At 35.7% G+C, this 21,989-nt stretch overlaps 1 protein-coding gene across 3 annotated transcripts in view; it reads left to right on the top strand.

Moving 5' to 3' along the window:
• The window catches only part of pard3ba (par-3 family cell polarity regulator beta a), a 195,367-nt gene that overhangs the window by 139,149 nt on the left and 34,229 nt on the right, over window positions 1-21,989 (top strand). For 2 of the 3 annotated variants that reach the window (XM_052126534.1, XM_052126535.1), the window contains exons 19-21: window positions 14,689-14,730; window positions 15,031-15,138; window positions 15,953-16,216. In XM_052126534.1, coding sequence (XP_051982494.1) covers window positions 14,689-14,730; window positions 15,031-15,138; window positions 15,953-16,216 — 414 coding nt within the window. The remainder of the gene's footprint in view (window positions 1-14,688; window positions 14,731-15,030; window positions 15,139-15,952; window positions 16,217-21,989) is intronic. The other variant, XM_052126536.1, reaches the window with a different exon arrangement.

Here is a 21,989-nt window from a genome sequence, read left to right on the forward strand (position 1 = left end):
TCACATTGCTTCTAACAGATGGTGTTCACTCAACTTGATTTTTACTGCGAGCTAATGCAACACAATTCTTTAGCATTTGGTCTCAACTTAATTTCATTGTTTACTTTATCCAATTTGTATTGGGAATCATATTGTTTTTGCATCTATGTATTGCTGAAACTGGGCATGGGATTTCCTGTTCCAAGCATGCTTTGCATGGGACTGGTTTGGGAGAGTCAATTTTAAAATGAAGTGTTATTTGAATGTATTTCCACATAAAAGGAAACGAAGAGACTTGTTAACGTTTAATGTTCTGATATGTTGGGATGTATAGGGTTTCTGCAACAAGCTGCAAGGTTCAATAGAGTTATTTGAACAGGTAACATTTAAGTTAGGTTAACTCAGTTCATTTAGGTTTTTGCTACACAAAGTATTTGAGTAGAGCCTACATTTTAAGTTCAAATAAACAAAAAACGTAATGTTTCATTATGTGGAACCCATGTCCACAATCAAATTAAGTTAAGCCAACAAATTATAATTTTTTCTTCAAAAAAATAAAATAAATAAAATATATATATATAAAAAATATATATAAATATTAATTTTATATATATATATATATATATATATATATATATATATATATATATATATATATATATATATAATAATATAATAATAATATTATATAATAATATATATATATATTTTTATTTATTTATTTTAAGAAAAAATTATTATATGTTGGCTTAATGTAATTCAATTGTGGACATGGGTACATAATTTGTTTTTTTTTGTATATATATAATTTTTTAATATTTTTTATATATATATATATATATATAAGTCGAATATATTATTTTAGTTTTTCTTTATTGGCTTTAACAAGTTCCTCCATTTTGTCACCGCAAGCTCTTACTGTTGCTGCTTTCTCTTTTTAACGCTGATGAAATTCCCTGAAATTCATACGCAGTCAAACCCACAGCCAAATATCAGTCAGCAGAACAGCTTGGACAGATTCAACAACATTTTGTGCCAGACAAACTCATATCACATCTAAGCTTTCCAATCTGCTCCCTTATTGAAAATGAAAAATGACTTAATTAGCTATTGTGTTATGCTGCAATTTCTATCTAGCTGTAAAGTCTTAACCAGTGTTTTTCATCCACAACGATTTAAAAAAGAAAAAGCATAATATAAACATATGAGAGCGATTCATAGTTCAGTTTTTCAACTTTGCATTTGAACAAATTTGTGATTGCCTTCCCATCTAGAGGTGAAAATATTGTGTTTATTGACAGTGCTGTTTTGCAGACAGATGTGCTACAGATGGATTTGTGGGCTGCTTTCAACATGACAACAATAGAGAGTCAGATTTTTGGAGCTTTATATAGTCACCAGCTTTCAACACACTTTTCTTTCAGTCTTAAATTGCATAAAACGTAGACATAACAATGATTAAAAGCTGAATGTAATATTTGATCTTCTGTGGGGCCTCCATTATTAAAGCTACATGGGCTTTGTAATTTATCATATTAAACATTGAAATTCATCCTCCTACAATCAAACATTTTCACACCATTCTCTGGTTTGTCATACTAACACTATCCCATTCTGAAATAAAACCCACACACACATCTGCAGCTTCCACATCCGTCCACCTCAATTCAGTCTAATGCTCCAAATCTAAGCCAACAAATCTGACGTGCCATCAAGCCAATTAGCACGCCTGTACTTCCTCTACCCAGAATGCATCATTCTAGGCTGTTGTTGCATAGTAAGATTATACTGTATTCCTCATCTTGCATTCCTAATCCAACAGGAGTTAGACATGGACTAGGTTAGGTATAAACATGCTCATGGTGCTTGTTTATGAGTGAGCTGATGGCTTTGACAGTAATCTGAAATGGTGATTATTTTTTAAATGTACTTAAATGTAGAATTTTACTAATCTCTGGCCTCCTCTAGTTTTGATGTATTTTGAATATCGCTGAGTTTGGGATGGTCTAACAATGTTTTGTGTTGTTAGACAAGTTTTTTCAGTAATAGTGATAAAATAAAAAATAAAAAATATATATATATTTGAAATCATCAGTTTTTTGGCAATGTCAAGTATTGTATAGCCTTCATTCCTCAAAACAATGATTGACCTTAAGAAATGTCAGGCTATTGCATACTGTGGCAACTCAAAAACAAACACAAAGATCATTTTAAGCTTAATTTAATGAACCAAATATCTTTCAACTGAGTTTGATATAATGGCAAGTGATTGTCTAGTACCAAATTAGCAATTTAGCATGATTACTCAAGGATAATATGTTGGAGTGATGGCTGATGGAAATGGGGCCTGTCTAGATTGATCAAAAATGACTTTTTTCAAATAGTGAAGTTTTTTACATCAGTAATGTCCTGCCTATACTTTGATCGGTTGAATGCCACTTTGGTGAATTAAATACCAATTTCGAAACCGCACAATCTGTACATTATTCCAAACTTTTAGCCTCCAGTGTATCTAATTAGAGTGAACGATCCTCTCTGCCCATATTTGGATGACTTTATCCTCTGGTTGCAGCATCCTAATACAATTTGAATCCTAATACAATTGGTTTAGTTTTCAATGACGCTGGACAACATACTACATAATTTCTGATGAAGTCATCTGATCCAGGAAAGCTAAAGTGTTTTTAGCCAGTTTGCACATTATGTGCTTTGTGTTTTCTGTGGATTAACTAATGATCTATTCATCCCATTACATTGTGTGTGGGCTCCTTTTAACAGGAATCAACTTTTCCAAGTAATATATTGTGATATTTTATGTTCCGTTTATTTTTCTTGAAGAAAAAGCACGGCTTATAAGCAAGTTACTCTGTATATTATTGTCTGTGGGTAAAACAAATAGGCTGGTTGTGTTCTAGCCTTTTGAGAGCTTTCAAACGACATATGACTCATGGCTATTTTAATCTGTTGAATGTTTTTACCAATTACAATAATATGTGCAGTGCAAAATTATTAATAAATTATCAAAACCAAACACTTCGGGTTTGTCTGCAAATTAAAAGTCATAAAGCCTACATTCATTGTAAAGTAGAGCTTCTAACCTTTAAAACGATACTTATTTTGTGTTGGTCAGCACTGTAGTTATTAATATTTTGATAATTATGTGAAGTTTCCTTACCATTATGTCTGTTACAATTATCGTTTGAGGTGTATAAGAGTAGTTGACATGGAATACTTTCAGAGAGATAACGTCCTGTGGTGTGACATTCTAAACTCCATATAAAAATACTTGTTTATGTAAATACTATACATGCAGATTTTTTTTTTGGCTTCATATTAATAAAGTGACTAAATGTACTACTGAGGTGTCACACTGCAGGACTGTAAACTTTTTACAGTAAACTTGGGATGGCAAGAAGGTGATATAACAAAAAGCTAAAAAAACGTATAAAAGACATACTTTCACTTAAATTCATCTACTTTGAAACATAAAATCTTGTTAATAAAATCCTCATATTCTGCGTCAACTACCCAGATACCTTTTTAAAAAGATAATTTAGGTTGTGATTCAGAACAGTATTTGCGAACGCTCTGTCAAACACTGTGTATCGTGCAGAGCATTTTACGACTCCACTGAGAGACATGAACAGTGGCACAAATGAGAGTTTACAGACTTACAGTTACACAGCCTATAAAACAACTAATACTAACTGCTTTGTAAAAAAAAAAAACCGCATCAACAATTCAATGCAATGTATTTACATGACAAAAATACAATCATGTCAGATTTTACATACACTAAATGTGACTTTATGAAAATGTGAGCATCGCTTCTGTGTAAAACTCACTACCAGTTGGCCTGAAAGTTTTCCCATTAATTTGTTCTGCATGCCCACATACACATACGGCACCTGTCAATCAAACTACAACTACTACTAGATCGTTAGCGAATTATAAAATTACGTGCTCTGGATTATTTTCTACAGCAGAATAAAAATATGAACTTTGTTATAAGTGACACAGGCCATATCTATAACAAATATAGATGGTTATTTTGTTGTTATTGACATTTTAATCAGTCTTCTTGTCCGGTCGGGCAAGTAAAATTGTCTTCCAGGACAAGCGTTAATGCGTTAATGTTGAGCCCTGAAACTGCTTTGACATTGTGCCTCATTTCTGTCTTTTTTCATTATGTCATGCAGGAGCACAGTGTTCTTTAGACGCACGGCAGCTTAAAATGTACCTACATTTTTTAAAGCTTTCCCTTTTTAATTTTATTACTAGTAGCACCTAATAGTCATGCCAAACAAATTACATTTTAAATTAAATAATTAATTATTCAATATTTTATTGTTTTAATAGAGAAAATAGTTTTCCTAAAAATGTATGTCTACATACGTGGACAGCGGAACGGATTTGTGAAATTTTAAATAATACCAAGCTATAGAAAGTCTTTTGATTTATTATTTAAATTGTTTTTTTTATCAAATGTATTATTTTTACAGGAGTGTTTGTTATTCATGTTTTTTTTTTTAGACATTACAGACATTACATCAGAAATTAGTATAAATAATTCAGATGCAGTTTGTTTTGCAACCAAAATGCCAACAATACCCCCTCCTAAAGCACAGAATGTGTAAGCAGAAGGTTGCCGGTTCGATCCCTTACAGTCACCACCATTGTGTCCTTGAGCAAGGCACATAACTCCAGATTGCTCCGGTGGCATTGTCCCTGTAATAAGTGCAATGTAAGTTGCTTTGGATAAACGCATCTGCCAAATGCATAAATGTACATATAAAATGTCCCTAAATTATCAGCTTCATGTATTTACAGCAACAACAAAAAAACTTGAACAAAGGTGAACAAATCATTTTGTTGACGTTAAATACTTGGAACTGTTTTGACTCACATAGTGTGTGTGGAAAGTAGTTAAGGGTAGCTAGTATGTTAAACCGACTTTACACACACACACACACACACACACACACACACACACACATGCAGTGTGATATAATCATAGTGTTGTATATAATGGATTCCATATCTTTTTTTAATCAACATCTAAAATTATAGCTCTATTTAGCACTGCAAACACACTACTGCAGGGTGCAAGATGGACACATCACACTTTATTTCCCGTTTGAGTGGAAACGCATGAAGTCGTTAACACAATCGCTCACTGCAGCCCGTGAGGCTAATTACTGAAATCTGTTTCTAAAATTGAACCTCATTCTGCAGTGATTTCCTCATTTATGCTGATGTGTTCTGTCAGTCAAGCGCTATGGACTAAAAACACATATTCATAATAAAGGAGAAGCCAAACAGACTTATGAATATTAATGAGCCATTGCAGACTTAATCACTTATGGCAGGCCCTTCTCTCGTTGTTGTTTTTTTTTGTGAGGGTTCATTTGTAGGTTTACTGGCATTTTTAAACTGCACTAGTTTAGAATCTCTAGACAACTTTGCAGGTCTCAAACTTTTTGGAACGCAATACAAGTGACAGTGACTTTAGCGTAAATGCGTGAGCTAAATTGTCTATGAAAGGTGCTAATCCTTGGTGGGCGTTCACACCGAACATGTTTTTGCATCCATCTGTGTGGTTTTTCAATTGGTTTCCTATGTAATCATGTGCATGATGGATGTATTTGACCGCTGCAATGCTTTAAACTGTTTTTATATTTTAATTTTCTTATTATTATTTTTCTCAGAATATCGTGCATGGGGGAAACCCAAATACTTGTGGGTTTAATTGGAAAGCCTTACGTGAAAGTGAAGAATTTAGGACAGATATATTTTACTAAGGCATATTTTAATATAATAATAAATATAATATAAATTGTATAATATGATATAATGTGATTTGATGTAATGTAATATCATATGATATGATGTAATATTTTAAATAATATAATATAAATTGTTATTCAGATTGTGTTCCAAAAGCAACAGTGTAAATGTAAAATGGACCAAGACTAATGTTGAACAAAAAGAGATTTTAAAGATGCTCAAAGCGATTTTGGAAAGGTATGCAAAAAATGTTCATACCCCCTGAATGATATTACTGAAATAGGTGTCCTGAGATAGCTCATCGGTCTCTGTGACCACTCCAGACTCTGTAAACAGTAAATAAAAAGGTATCTGACTCTTTCGACCTGCCAATCATTTTGCGCGTTCTCCTTGTATTGTAGTTTCAGCAAATTATTGAGGTTTACTGCCATTTTTATGTCATGCGGTTCATAATAGTCGTCAGTTGAAGGCGCTATTTTGCTGCTGTTTTTTTAACAACCGTTTCTGCACAATGACGACCTCAATAAAGGTAATTTGGTATCTTTAGAGTGTAGGGTTTTGGAAAGGTTAGCGTGGCTAATTCAGCTCAGTCTCTTGGAAGAAGAACAGATGAAATAGTTTACTTCACCTTAAGTATTCGGAAATATTTTGATATTTGAAGTATTATTTTTCATGTCATTCATTCAAGTTTTTAATGCCTTAAAGGAAATTATACTATATCCCTATTATATGATTCCCAGTTAAATATAAATAAATAAATTGTGTATTGTTTTATAAGCACACATACATCTTAATGGCGCATTCATATACAACGTGAAATGAGTGTTTCGCGCGGCACGATTATATACAAAGTCAATGCAAAGACGCGAATAGACACAAATTCGCGCCGGGCGTCACGGATTAATCGAATGGCGTGACTCAAAATACGCAAAATCGCTTCATTCGCGTATTCGCCTAAAAACCTGCATAACGCGTTGTCGCGAAAGCCTATCAGCATTGAGATTGTCCGGATGTCACTGATGTACTGACGTAGTAGCAGAAGAAATCTGGAAAAATGTATGAAACATTTTTTGTAGTGGTGTGTGGGCACCCGGAATTATGACACAACGTCATACATGTACAGAGGCCGGACGAATAAAGACATCGCTTGAAGGAAAGTGAGCTAGGATGTTGGACTACCTGGTAAGTTCTGAAAATATGCGCGTCTACTTGATTCCAGCTATTGGTTGTACTTTACTATGAACCAAGTCGTAGAAGTCCCTCCTTCTGTCCTTTTCCGTAAGAGAAGGGGGAATACTCGTGGGTTTGCGTTACTCGCGCGAACGCGAGTTTAAACACAAATGTAATCCAGCGGTCAAACTTGCGAGGCGAAAATATTCTTCGCGTTGTATGTGAACGCACCATAAGTATGACATATTATAGGGCAATTATTCATAAATGCTCTAGAACAAACAATGAATAATCATAGTTGCAATCATTTTTTTGACAATCATCAGTCAAATTTCATAATCGCGACAGCTCCGCTCACTTTTTTCCCATTTGTCTAAAGGTATTCAACCGTGTATGTACAAGCAGCAAAGGAGATTTGTCATTTTATATATTTTTTTTCTGAAAGTCATAGAAATTCCATTCCAAAATTGTATGGTATGATGGAAATGATGCCACAATTGTCGAACAGTCATAATTTAAAAATAAATTATAGAACTTTTTTCACACAATAACTATTTAAATGGTTGATTTCACTCTTTTGCTTAGATTATCATAGTTTTAAACATGTGATAATCTTCTGTAATAAGTTCTTTGTCATGGAATTTTATAGTTTAATATTGAAAGTCTGGGTGTGGGACAAGGCTAAACAATAAAATCTATTCATGCATTTGAGAAGTACCAAAAACAAATAATGAAAGTCTGAAAAAGAGTTTTCAATGAGACCTTGATATTCTAAAAAGAAAAGTTTAAATTTCTTAGTTTTACTAAAGATTAATCCCTCGGACATACAAGTGCCAGAGGTTGAAGAAACACCCATTTGTGCATGCACTTGTGTATAAGAAAGACAGTGAGAGTGTCGATGTAAGCTTGCACTGTTGTACTGAGTCTGTCAAGGTTTAGTGTAAAAACCACCCTCAATATCCCATGACATATGCTCCTAGTGTTGATAGTGAGCGGCCTTATGAGACAGCTGTGTGATTGATGGACTTCTCTCAAGCAGCCTGGGCACTGGGAATGCTGCTTTGACGGTAAAGGTTAACAGCCTCTTTCCCATCAGAGGCACGCCTGGCCTAGAAGCGGTCAAATCACATTAACCTTTACTTTCACGCTTCTTTAATATTAGCAAGTGCTGCATATGAAAAAATTCACTGCGCTCATCTCCTCTTGTTGAATGTCTTTTGAATAGCTTGAGGACAAGAGAACAACGTGAGCTGTAGCTGTAAGATTTCTCGCTTTTTGCCTCTTTTTTTCATTGGTGAATTGTTGGAGCATGTTTTATAACCATTAATTAAGTGTTATTGTTGGTCCAAAAAAGAAAATTCTGTGATTTATTTATTCACCATGTTGTTCCACTTTCTTCTGTAGAACACAAAAAGAAAAATGGTGAAGAATGCCCCATTCCCAATTTTCAATGCAGTTGATTTTGCTTTCAAAGTGATCATGATCTTACATTATGCTAATGCTTTAAACTGTCTATCAAGGTAAGGTCGTAAATGGTTTAAGCTAACACTGAATGACAGGTCCATTTAAAAAAAAAAATAAATAAATAATTATATATATATTTTTTTCCCCATGAATTTTTCCCAGCGTATTTTAAGTGCATATAAACTAGAAGTCGACCGATAGTGGATTTTGCAGATGCCGATAACTAAGGTGGTGGGAAATGCAGATAACCGATTATTTGGCCGATAGTTTTTAAAATCGATATATATAGAATTCAAAAAATATATATGTAATTCTTTCTTAACTATGACAGGCAAAGACAGAGAGACCAAAATGAATAAAATTCCAGATGCAGGTTTTTTTTTCTACCAAAATCAGAATAACCAGAAAAGGATTTGATGCATAATGTTGGACTTTATAACGTTGTATAAACAAGCCCAAAACACACTGGGGACTGTTATTTTAAAATACACATTGATGAAAAGACTGTCGTCAATATCGGCATATTTTTTTTGCAGATAACCAATAGTTCAAAAAAGTAACTATTGTCACCGATTAATCGGTAAAACCGATATATCGTTCTACCTCTAATATAAACACTCTTATTGACACAAACATATCATGAAATTAGCCCATACACCTGAAACATCAAGTTTTCTGATTTGAAGTCAATTTTAGGTGACATGTCCGACAGCGGCCGTTGGCGATGCGACCAAGTTGAGCAGAGTTCGTAAACTTTAATGCATAGCGCCCTGATGTGGCGACTAATAATGGAATTGGAATAGAATTGCATAAGTATTTTCAAAACATTTTAACCATTGGTCAGCTAAACAGATGGCCATGCCCTAAAATCATGCCATTGATTAAGCTGTTAAAGTTGCTATTTTGGACTGCGTGGAATGCAAAAACAAACAGAGCCACATTGTTTAACTTTTCATGGGAATCAATCCATGAATGTTTACTTATAAGTTACTTTTGCATATAAAGGTGGAATAGGAGAAGCCATTTTAACATAAAAAATATAGCTCACATTACCTTTAAGATTTCAACTGCATAGGCAATTTTCCTACATGAGGTTGGTGGTTTTCAAATGTGGCCTGGCCTTAAATGTGGCTTGATATTTCGTGTACATTTTTATAGCTGTTAGGTTTGATCAGTAGCCCTCTTGTATTTCGCAAATAGCTTCTTAAGAGCTACAATTTTGCAGCATGGATGGAAATTAATTTGCTTGGACAGATATCATGTGATGAGAGGTCCGCAAACATCATCTATTTGAATCTTGGATTCAGAGACAGAGCTGTAAGTGACCGATGTGTGCTGTCAAAACGACAATCAAAAAGTGTCATTCCAACGGCGCAACCTCAGCTGAATTGATTGATGTGCACTTTATAGGATATGCTGTCTGTACGTTGGTCACATGCCATTCAAAATCATAAGATAACATAACATGTGAATTAAAGTTTTTGATTTTTCTCCAGAATGTTCCCAAATCCTCTTTTTACCTTCTTGAGACTAAACTTTCATTGTGAGACAATGTTTTATATTGAGAAATGATGCATTGGCAAAAATAGGCCCTTTGTGAATTTTACAATAAGTAAAAAAAAGTACCAAAGTACTAAAAGTATGTACCATTTTAGTTCTATGGTATTCTTTGAAGTACCTTTGAGTGTCATGTAAATATTGTGATAGATGAACACATGTCCCATGGTATGTTTCAAAATTCCATGGTGGTACCATCTATTACATCACGGTACCATTAGCTGCCACAGAACGTGCAATTGGTGAAAACATTTATCAGACAGGAACGAGAGACAAAGAGAGAGATTTTATAAGAGAGGTAGATTTGCTCGTGACAGGTTTACCGTATTAAGAAGCTCCTGAAAAACCAGACAGAGATGTAGCAGGTGCTAATGTATGCAAACATAATGATCAGCTTAGCACTATGCCCCCAGTTCCCATTGATCTATCTGCCTGTCTGTTTGTGTGAAAATCTAGGGTTTGGCTGCTAAAATACAAGCGTTCCAGTTTAGACTGATAAATTGCAACACTCAGTAAACTTGAGTCAATCGATAAACCCCAAACTGCCAGCACAGAGTAAGAGAAATAGCTCTTTTCGATGTCTTCTTCAATATTGTAGGTTATGTTACCATAATTGGTTCCCGGATTTGTAATTACACCACATGCACACAATTCTAATCAACATTTGGGCCGTTCTGTCTCATTTCACACCATTTTCTCCTAATGTTTGCCTGTAATTTCTGCCATCTGAATGTTAAGTCTCCCAAGAGCTACATAGACCATCTTAATCTTAGGTTAACAACCAAAGTAATGTTAATTCACTTTGCAAACCCAATTTGGACCGTATTAAACCGTTAGCATGCTACCTAGGGCTTCTTGCCTCTACCTTATGCTAACCACTCTTAGAAGCGTAATCAGCTTCCATTCACAACTGAATCCACCTGAATGCTTAAGTCTTCGGGCAGATAGAGTGATCAACGTGTTTTAAAGGTATACAGGCAGACTTGCAAACCAACGCTGGGCAAGCCAGTGCCTTCTAGATTATAGCTTGGCTGATAACCAAAATAAAATAAAAAATGCTGTAAAAGTATAGTTCATTGTTATTTCATGTTGCTATTGCATTATGTAATGTTAACCAATACAAAAAATTATAGAATAAAAGTATGCCATTTTGATGGAGACAATTATCTATGTTATGGTAGATTTTCAAAAGGGTCATGGCACTCCATACTCCATTATGTTAAGACGCAATGAAAATGTATATTTGCCAATAAAGGTGTCAAATTGTTTGAACAGTTTGGTGTGTGATATACATGTGAGATTAATGACCGCCATTGCGCAAACATGGATTGAGCAGGACTGTGGCACATTGATATTCAGGCCACGACTCACTCTGGTTTTAATGAGAGTGCTTAAGAACAAGGCAGCGCTAGCATGCCAGCTGCCGGTATTAGATCGCTGCAGCCTAATGAGATAAATACAGTCATTAGTGCATGTGTGGTGCTGGGAAATAGAGTACTATTGAGGCATAACACACAGGAGACACGGCCAAGAGATGCTGGACCCTTGAATGGTTCGCGGGCCTGTGTTTGCGTCATGTAGCCACGGCTGTACGTTTTGTCAGCAAACTGAGGCCTCGTACAGTATCTGTCAAATTAAAAAGAAATTTGGGAACCTTAGAAAATGACGGTTTTTGATTATTCTTGACTTGTCTGGCTTTTTAAAGAATGTGTTTACAGAAATGTAATTGAATTCTCAACTGTAAATAGTCGCTAGGCAGTAGTCATTGTTATGCAAATTTATGTTTATCAGATCCATAAGCAAAATAAATAAGCTTGAGGATTTGCATAATTATCACTCTGGTTGTTGTGTGTATTATTTGGATGGTTTGATTTTTACTGTTTGTAGAGTATGTATTAAGGGTAATAATGTTTAATTGTAGTGTTCTAACAATTAGGACTGTCAATGAATTCCATGATACGAATTAATCGCAAATAATTGCATGAATCAATATTTGCTGAGAAAAGCACACACAGATAAAAAAACTAAACTCTGGAATGCATGTTCAGCTGAAATGTATCCCTATTTCTTCCAACCTGGGAAAATATAGGGATGTTTTCAATTGTATTTGTTAGTACAGTGGCAAGAAAAGGTAAGTGAACCCTTCGGAACTGGCTGGTTTTCTGATATAATTGGTTATAAAATGTGATGTCATCTTCATCAAACTCACAAGTATAGACAAACACAATGTGCTTAAGCTAACAACACACAAACAATTATAATCTTTCATCTCTTTATTGAACACATCCCATTAAACCTTTACATTGCTGTGGAAAAAGTGAATCCTTGTATTTAATAACTAGTCGATCCTCAACCAAGCGTTTTCGGGAGATGTGGATTAGACCTGCACAATGTTTAGAAGGAAGTTTGGACCATTCTTCCTTACAGAACCATTTCAGCTCAGCCATATTCTAAGGATGTCTAGTCTGAACAGCTCTCTTGATGTCATTTCACAGCATCTCTAATGGGTTAAGGTCTGGACTCTGACTCGGCCACTCCAAAAGTTGGATTTTCTTTTTTTGAAGCCACTCAGTACTGGATTTACTTTGATGTTTAGGGCCATTGTCCTGCTTCATCACCCAACTTCTTCTGAGCTTCAGCTGGCATTATCCTGTAGGAAATCTTGATAAACTTGGGAATTAATTTTTCCATCGATGATGGCAAGCAGTCCAGGCCCCAAAGCAGCCCTAAACATGATATTCCCTCAACTGCACTTCACCGCTGGGATGATGATTTTATGTTGGTATGCTGTGCCCTTTTTACACCATATTGCTGCGTGTTCTTCCAAACAATTCAACCTTAGTTTCATCAGTCCAAAAATATTTTCCCAGGAGCATTGTGGAGTGTCAAGGTGGTCTTTGGCAAACTTCAGGTGCACAGCAATGTTTATGTGGGAAAGCAGCTGCTGCTTTCTGCCATGGACACCATGCCTGTTTTTTGTTTTCCATATAGTAGACTCATGAACTGAGATGTTAACCAGTACCAATGATTCCTTCAAGTCTTTAGCTGTCACTCTAGGGTTCTTTTTTTTTTACCTCATTAAGCATTAAATAATCTTGGCTGGATGGCCACTTCTAGGGAGAGTAGCCACAGTACTAAATCGTCTCCATTTATAGACCGTTTGTCTAACTGTGGACCGATGAATATCTAAGCTCTATGAGATAACTTTGTTACCCTTTCCAGCTTCATGCAAAGCAATAATTCTTGATCTGAGGGCTTCTGAAATCTCTTCTTTTTCTTTAGGCTTGGTTCACGTCAGCAGATGCTCCTTGTGACTATCAAACTCAATGTTTGAGTGCTTTTAATAAGTCCAAGTAGCTCTAACCTACACCTCCAATCTCGTTTTAATAATTGGATGCCAGGTTTGCCAACTCCTGACTCTAATTAGCTTTTGTTGACGTTGTTAGCCTAGTGATTCGCTTTTTCCACAGCACTGTGAATGTTTATTGTGATGTTTTCAGTACATAAAAGATCATATTTTTTGTTTTGTTTGCTTAAGCACATTTATTTTGTCTTGTGACTTGATGAAGATTAGATCACATATTATGACCAATTAAAGCAGAAGAAAATCAGCTAATTCCAAAGGGCTCACATAACTGTTTCTTGCCACTGTATAATAGAATACATTTAAATGTAATGCTTCTTTTTACATTTAACAAATATTACTTAACACTAGAAAAATATTAAGCAGTGTTTATTTTTGTCTTGTTTTACAGTAAAATGTATATCCTGAGAACAAGATACATTTATTTGAGAAGCTAAGTTCATAAAAGAAAGAGAAAAAAAAAATGCTCTTTTTTTTTTTTTTATTCTAATAAGCATACATCTAACAACATTTAGTGAGGCTTATGCATCAAACAATTTGCCATTGGGGGATAAAACTTCAAAAGAAGTCTTAATATCTCATGCATTTTTGATTCTCAAGTAAATGTATGTTAATTGAAAACAGAATGAAAATAATTAAACAGCAAGCTGATTGCTAATAATCACGTATATCAATATTTTCTAAGAAAAGAAAACAAATAAAGATCTCAACTCTTACAATGCATGTTCAGCTTCATAATATCCCTATTTCTACCAACACTGGGGAAAAAACTGGGATATTTTCAATTAAAAAATACATCGAAAATCAATGCATGTTCTTATTTGAAAAATAAACTTTGATGTTATGGTGTAAAATTAAAACATGTTACTTTATACTGTACAGATTTCTTAAGCAGTATTTTTTGTCTTGTTTTTCATTAAAATGAACATCCTGAATTAGGTATTTTTTGTCTCACCTCTTTGGCAAATTGTCTCTAAATCTACCTAAATTTAGCGATGTTTATGCTAATAACAAGAATAAACAATTTGCCAATTGGGTAACTCAATTCTGGGAAGATTCTCTGAAATCAAATCGTTATATCTTATGCAATTTTGCTTCTCAAGTACATTTATTTTGATTTAAAAAGGTTTACATATTTTTACTGGAAAATGAGAACAAACAAACACTTTTTTTTGCTGTATACATGGAAGTAATTTGATTACTTGTAACACATTATTCCTCAACATTGCTAAGCAGCTATTCACGAAGATGCTTTGATTTTCTTTTTGATCGCCCAGTTAGATAATTATCATTTCACCCACTCTCTCTCAATATTAGCTTTATTTGTTATATAACAATCTCCTGTTCTGTCTTTATGTGTCTGTCAGCTTGGAGCCCCAGTCTGACCTCAGATCAGTGCAGAGGAATATGTGAGTTTTTAAAGGGTTTGGCGTGGAGATGGGCTGGAAAATCACCCCAGGGCATTGGAAACTGATATTGCTTGGTTTTACAGGCGTGTATGGGTGTGCGTGCGTGTGTGTTTGCAGGCTGCTACAAGGGGAACCAATCATTAGAACTTTAAGAGCAAATTCTGCTTTGGTACTGTTGAAGTCCAGGGAGTTTGTTGAATCAACAATTCTGAAAAAAAAAATAAATAAATAACATCCTTTTTCTCTCCATTTGTCTTTGTGCTTTCTTTCTCTACTCGCTTTCTTCGTACCCTCATCTAGATTTGGGAGAAAAAACAAAGAGGAAAAGGCCAAAGCCAAGGCGAAACAACTGGGAGCTTTGAGCGAAGAGGAGGTGGACAAGAGTGAATCTGAACTGTTTCTGTCAAAGTATGTTTGTTTAACAATCAGACGATATTTGTAATTTAATGTATGGTTATGAGTTGCAGATTTTTAGTCCAAAGAGATTTTGCAGTGGGCTGAAATACCCATCACACTGCTTCTGAAACCAAGTGGTTGACAAAATAGGACTGTGTTTGCCTTCTCTAATTCATTAGTCTGTTTTTATTTGTTGTTGTCATTTGATTCTGTACAGAAAGCCCAGTTAATCAAGCATATTGAATGTACAGGTCATGGAAAACCTGGCAATGTGTGTTCAGGTGGTAGAGCGGGTTGGCTGCCAATCGCAGGGTTGGCGGTTCGATTCCCGGCCCACACGACTCCACATGCCGAAATGTCCTTGGGCAAGACACTGAACCCCAAGTTGCTCCCAATGGCGGACTGGCGCCTTGCATGGCAGCTCTGCCGCCATTGGTGTGTGAATGGGTGATTGGGACACAATGTAAAGTGCTTTGGTAACCTTTAAGGTTAAAGAAAAGGGCTATATAAGTGCAGACCATCTACCAATATCAGCTAATTGTGTGAAATTGTGATTTCCATGTGAGGAAAAGTTATGGAAATGAATTAAATAAAATTTTAAAGAAAGGAATCAATGAAATTTTCATAGTTAATGTATTTTTTTGTAGTCATGGACAGTTAGGTAGTGCTGTCTCTTTGAATTATTTATAAAAGGCTTTGCTGAATAATCAGACAAGTATTGTAAATTCATTATAGTACACTGAATGTATCAGAGGTCGAAATTTCTGTATCAAAGTATATCCTGAAGAACATGTTTTTAATTTCACTGTGTATTTCTAACACGTAGGAGTGAAAGGAACAGCCCCGCTCATGAACGCGCAACCTTCCCAGATGTTGAAGATGATGACCTGGATCCCAACTACGCTCGCATCAACAATTTTAGAGAACCCCCGTCCTTTGGTCACTCCCCTTACCCGCCTGGAACTCCCACCCATAACTACTCTCAGCCTGCTGGCCCCGCCCCAAACAGGGAGTTGCCCGATGAGGATGCACTAAATGGGCTATACGCAAAAGTGAACAAGCAAAGACCCGCCCCTTCAAAGATTGACAGGTGAGAAGCCTTATGAAAAGTACTGATAATAACTGATAACTGACATTCAAAGTTAAATGTAATATTTGTTTTTCATGAATTTCACAAAACATGTCCAGGTAAAGGTACAGATTTTGCAGTTTCGGAAGGAAATTGGTAATTTAATTTACCAAAGTGGCATTCAACTGATCACAAAGTATAGTCTGGACATTACTGATGTAAAAAACAGCACCATCACTATTTGAAAAATGTCATTTTTGATCAAATCTAGTCAGCAGTCATCACTCCAACATTTTATCCTTGAGTAATCATGCTAAATTGCTAAGTTGTACTATAAAATCACTTGCCATTATATCAAACACCGCTGAAAGATATTTGGTTCATTAAATGAAGCTGAACATTGTCTTTGTGTTTGTTTTTGAGCTGCCAGAGTATGCAATACACTGGCATGTATTAATGTCAATATTAGGTCAAAAATGGCAAAAAAGAAACCGCTTTCTCTAGAATCTCATCAATCAATCATTGTTTTGAGGAATGAAGGCTATACAATGCGTGAAATTGCCAACAAAACTGAACATTTCATACAAAGGTGTACACTACAGTCTTCAAAGACAAAGAACAACTGTCTCTAACAAGGACAGAAAGAGATGTGGAAGGTCAGATGTACAACTAAACAAGAGGATAAGTACATCAGAGTCTCTAGTTTGAGAAATAGACGCCTCACATGTCCTCAGCTGACAGCTTCATTGAATTCTACCCGCTCAACACCAGTTTCATGTACAACAGTAAAGAGAAGACTCAGGGGTGCAGCCTTATGGGAAAAAATTGCAAAGAAAAAGCCACTTTTGAAACAGAAAAAGAAAAAGAAAATGTTAGAGTGGTAAAGAAACACAGACATTGGACAACAGATAATTGGAAAATTGTGTTATGAATGTCACTTTGGTGAATAAAAGTACCAATGTCTTTCGATAAGAGCACAATATGTACATCATTATTGTGCTTTGTGGGCATGTTCTACTGCTGTGCTACACTTGATGTATCAGTGGTAATTAGGTATCAGCATAATGTCTCCCACCATCTGTTTTCCTGATGGTCAATGCATGTGACATTAGCGTTGTTTGCGCGAATTGACTCGCTTCTCATAAACTACGTGCCGTTCAATGAATTTTGTGTTATTAAAGTTAATATAAAGGAAATAATCAATGGCAAAAAAATAGGCTTCATTTTCTTTAGAGCTGCACTACGTAACATTGTGCTCTCTAGCGACATCTGTGGTTGAAACCTAAAATTGCAAGCAATTTCTAAGAACACATTACGTCAGTGTGTTTCGGCACTGCTCTTCTGGAGGATGAATCTCATAATTTGAGTTTACTTGGACATCGCCTGTGTGTGCTGTTACTATTACATGCTATTTTCATGTTGATATTATGCTATACAATTAAACATTTAAAACTGAAGTATTATTTGCTTTGATGAAGATAAAAAAAAACACGTACATATTTTGAATGAATGAATTGTTCACTTAGAGCTCTTTTCTAACACTACACTTAAAGTGCTTTTACATAGGGAACAGGAAACTCGACCACCTCAATCTCTACCAGTATGTTTTAATATGATATTCCAAGTGTTTGTATTGTACTGACTCGGTTGATAATGCGAGTGAGCCGTAATACTTCAATGATATGTCTAATTATGTCTAATATGCCTAAAAACATAAAACAAGTATTCAATAATGATGGGGATTAAATGTACTTTAATAAACATGAAAATAATATGCTTACATATGCAATATTACTATTACAAGAAGTCAATTTCAGAAGTCATAAATATTAGTAAACATTCCCCCGACAACGTAGATGCATCGTGATCTGTTAACTCAGAGTAATGTTCGATTCATACGTGCACGACAACCAATATTAGCTTCAACAACCCTACCAGAAAACATATTCAAGCATTATAGCAGGTAAACAACGTTGCCAAACGGATAACGGATAAATCCAGATCCAGATTAACATAGTGAATCGGTTAAGGGTATTGTTTTGAACACTCAATCAGTAATGGCAGTTTGTTCATTTTTAACCAAGAAATCTTATGTAGTGCAGCTTTAAGCAAAATATAAATGTATTTATTTATTCTTCTTTATGGTGAAATATGATCCAGACGGCTTCTTGACAGGTTTTGTGAGATTAATAAATGATAGTCCGAGTCGGCTGCTTGTTTAATTTGACTCCAGCTAAATCAACACTGTGCAGAACAAAAGTACAGTGTGCTGAATGTGCCATATTGTTTAAAGGACCTTGATCACATCAAATTGTTCACAGTTTGTACGTTTTCTGTCCACTGGACGTTGATGAAACTGCATATTATCATTGTTTTTGAGTGATTAAAGGTATCCAACAGTACAACATACTGAACAGACTATACTTTAGTTCCTCGCAGACTTATTTTTGTTCATGTCAAATAAAATGCAGTGTCCACTCTGACTAAAGACCATTGTGGTATTTGCTGTTCACAAACTCCCCATAATAATAATTTCCACTTGATAAATAAACCAATGGAAGATAAAGTTCTTGTACTTATCAAAAAAATGTACAGCATGCTTTTGCATTGTATATTCAACATGTTACAAAAATCCAGACTAGTCAGTAATGAAGGCTATGGCCTTTTAGTTCATTCAAGCTGAAATATTGACGCTGGTCTTTGGAATCACTTGTGATTTACTGTGTAGCTGTACAGTCTGTATATACAGATGGAATGTACATGTCACTGGTGAGTTTTTAGTCTGGGTTGAGTGGTCTCCGCGACCAAGCCCATTGATTTGTTGTCTGGCGGTAATTATGCGTGAGTGTTGCGGCGTCCGCGGGGACCACGTTCATTCTTGCTCTCGTTCTACCATCGATTCACACAAGATTATCCACCAAGCTCTGAAGAACAGTAATCCTATCACACACACACACACACACAGACTCATTCTCACTTGAGGAACACAATAACACACTTTTCAAGACTATATGACATTTTCTCCCATAAAATCGTTTTCTGCACAAAAATGTACCACGGTAGGCACAATGTCTTCAAAACAAGAATCAGAAGACATTTTTCCACCATCTGAACCAATGGTTCTCGTTGCAAAACCGTGCTGTTCCATGCCGATCCAGGCCAGTTGGCATGCTTACGGTTTCTTTTCCCACTGTGGTGCTGCAAAATCAGGAACGTATGCATAGAATGTATGTAACGAATACGTCAGTTGACAATGCCGTGAGAGGTGAACACTGCAGCGAGTTCACTATGGAGGATGATCACATATTTTGTGATCTAACATAGTTTATGGGACCCTGCTAAAGCAAATGTAAGACATGGCCAATGTCACGAAAAGGGAAAGCAAAGAGAAAGAGTCGTGAGGTTACCATCATATGCTGAGGGGTTTGTGTATGTAACCGGATATGGACACACAAAAAGATAAGTTCCCACGAGTCAAAAAAGAACATTGACAAAATTTGATATATTATATATATATACATATAAAGAGCTGAACAGCTAAAGTCCACCTCCACTTTGCGTCAGAGTTCTGTTTGTGTTTGTTTTGTAAATAATGACAGATTGCTCATTATCCAGCTTATTACACGACAACACGCCCTGACGTACAGTTAGTGTTATTACTGATAAATTAAAATAAATTTATTAATTTGGCCAAGTTTTCAAGAGACTTGAAATAATCTGTTTATTCTCTGCTTTTGACGTCTAAACATAAACTGTCACGCTCAAAAAGCTTCCGCACGTTGGCGAATGGCGCAAAACGAAAACACGAAATCGATTAATTTGCGTCTTCGCGCAAATTAAAATTTTTCAACTCGAGCGAAATATCCGCGTGGCACGTTGTCGCGAAAGCCTATCAGCATTGAGATTGTCCGGATGTCACTGACTTTCTGACGTAGAAGCAGAAGAAATCAGGAAAAATGGATGAGAAAATGGTTGTAGCGGTGTGTGTTGAATGACACAACGTCAATGTATCTGGGACTTCCACAACAGATACAGAGCAGCAATCATTGTGATATCGGCCATGGTTGATGGCGGAAAGATACATTGTCGTAGAAGCCCCTCCTCCTGTCCTTTTCCGGAAGAGAAGGGGAAATGCTCACAGGTTAGCGTTACTCACGCAACTGCGAGTTTAAACACAAATCCAGCGGTCATACTTTTTTCCCCGCGTTGTATATGAACGCACCATTAGTGTGGCTGTGACTTTACTGGTTTGAAGTTGATAACTTGTTGTTAATCAGAACCAGTTTAATTTAAAAACCATTTGACACATGACATAATGGACTTTACTCAAGTTAACTATTGTGATGGCATGGATAGGTTATGTAGGGCTCTATCAAAGAATGAAATGTATGAAATGTTTCATCTGAAGTAGACTAAGATTCGAAAAGTGTGTGTGAGTCTTGATTTCCATGTTAGAGAGCAAATAAGAAAGATGGCATGAAATATACGGTCAATTAACCACAAAGTAACAGCCAGACAGATATGCTCCCCCCACCCCATCCACCCCCATCTCACTGTCTCACTTTCTCCAAGTGCTGATGTCTCATCTCCTTTAGTAGGGTACATAATTACCATTCTCTCTCTTTCTCGCTCGCTCTCGTGTGCCGCCTGAATGCTTCTAACAGCCCTTTGTTCTTGCCGGCATTTTGTGCATAATAGATGTGACTAATAAATGTTAGTGCTAATCAAACATGGAAAATCGAGCCTCACTTTCCTTGTTTAGGACACTTTAAACGCCGCAGTGCCATTTTTCACCAGAAATGCTGACACAGAGACAGTGGCAGCCAAACAGGATGGCTGAAAACAGGACCGAGCTCCAGACATTTGGACAACGTCCAGCGCCTGAGGAATGGGCTTAATCGAACTAATGGCCCACCGGCCGTTAGCTGCACCCAGCTCTCATTTTTTGAAGAAACTGACATTTCTTTACTACTTTCCTGAATGTTTGGTTAGTTCTCAATCAAGTTAAAACGGGGGGGTTAAAATGCATTTATCCATTTTTGAATTGAAGTCTGAGCTTCGGAAGGAGTAACCATAGTTTTTGGCAAACCCTGCTGAATAGACAAGCTTAAAATGGCCGAAGTTGTTCTCTCAGTCTGACCAGCTCACAAGTGCCCAAAACCATCAATCCAGACCAACGGAAACCAGCCTGTTGGCCAGACATGTCTTAACAACTTGTTTACTATTCCTAACGAATGAACTAATGACTCCAAATAATATGTGCTTGTAACTTCAGAAATGCAAGTATTGGCATTTTCCTCTTAAACTTTCTTAGTTCAGTGTATTTTAATAAATTTAGGCTTTGTTTTAGTACACATTTTTGAATAGTTTAATTATTGTTAATTAATTGCTTTTAAAAATAACGTGTATACATGTTTGAGATTAAAACTTGAGAGGACATGGCATGCAGCGTCAAGCGCACTCTAGCAGCTGGTGACTGTATAGACAACGTTATCAATGTCATGATTACTGAACACATTTGTCATGAAATGAATCGACGATCGATAAGCTTATTCAATTAAATTATTAACGACAATGAATCTATTTTTCGATTAATCATAAACATCCCTAGTGTTAACGTGATTTTGGTCAAATAAAATTAGTCTTCATCTTTCCTGTGTCAAGTTATTAACAATTTTACATTTTAATGACCATTACAATGTAATGGCATAAACCCTAAAATTAAATTAAAACAATTTAAACAACTCTACAGCTTAAGTTTTAATAGAAGAATTAAAATAATAAATTTTATAAA

The sequence above is a fragment of the Xyrauchen texanus genome, chromosome 5 (genome assembly GCF_025860055.1).
Source record: "Xyrauchen texanus isolate HMW12.3.18 chromosome 5, RBS_HiC_50CHRs, whole genome shotgun sequence".
NCBI lineage: Eukaryota > Metazoa > Chordata > Actinopteri > Cypriniformes > Catostomidae > Xyrauchen > Xyrauchen texanus.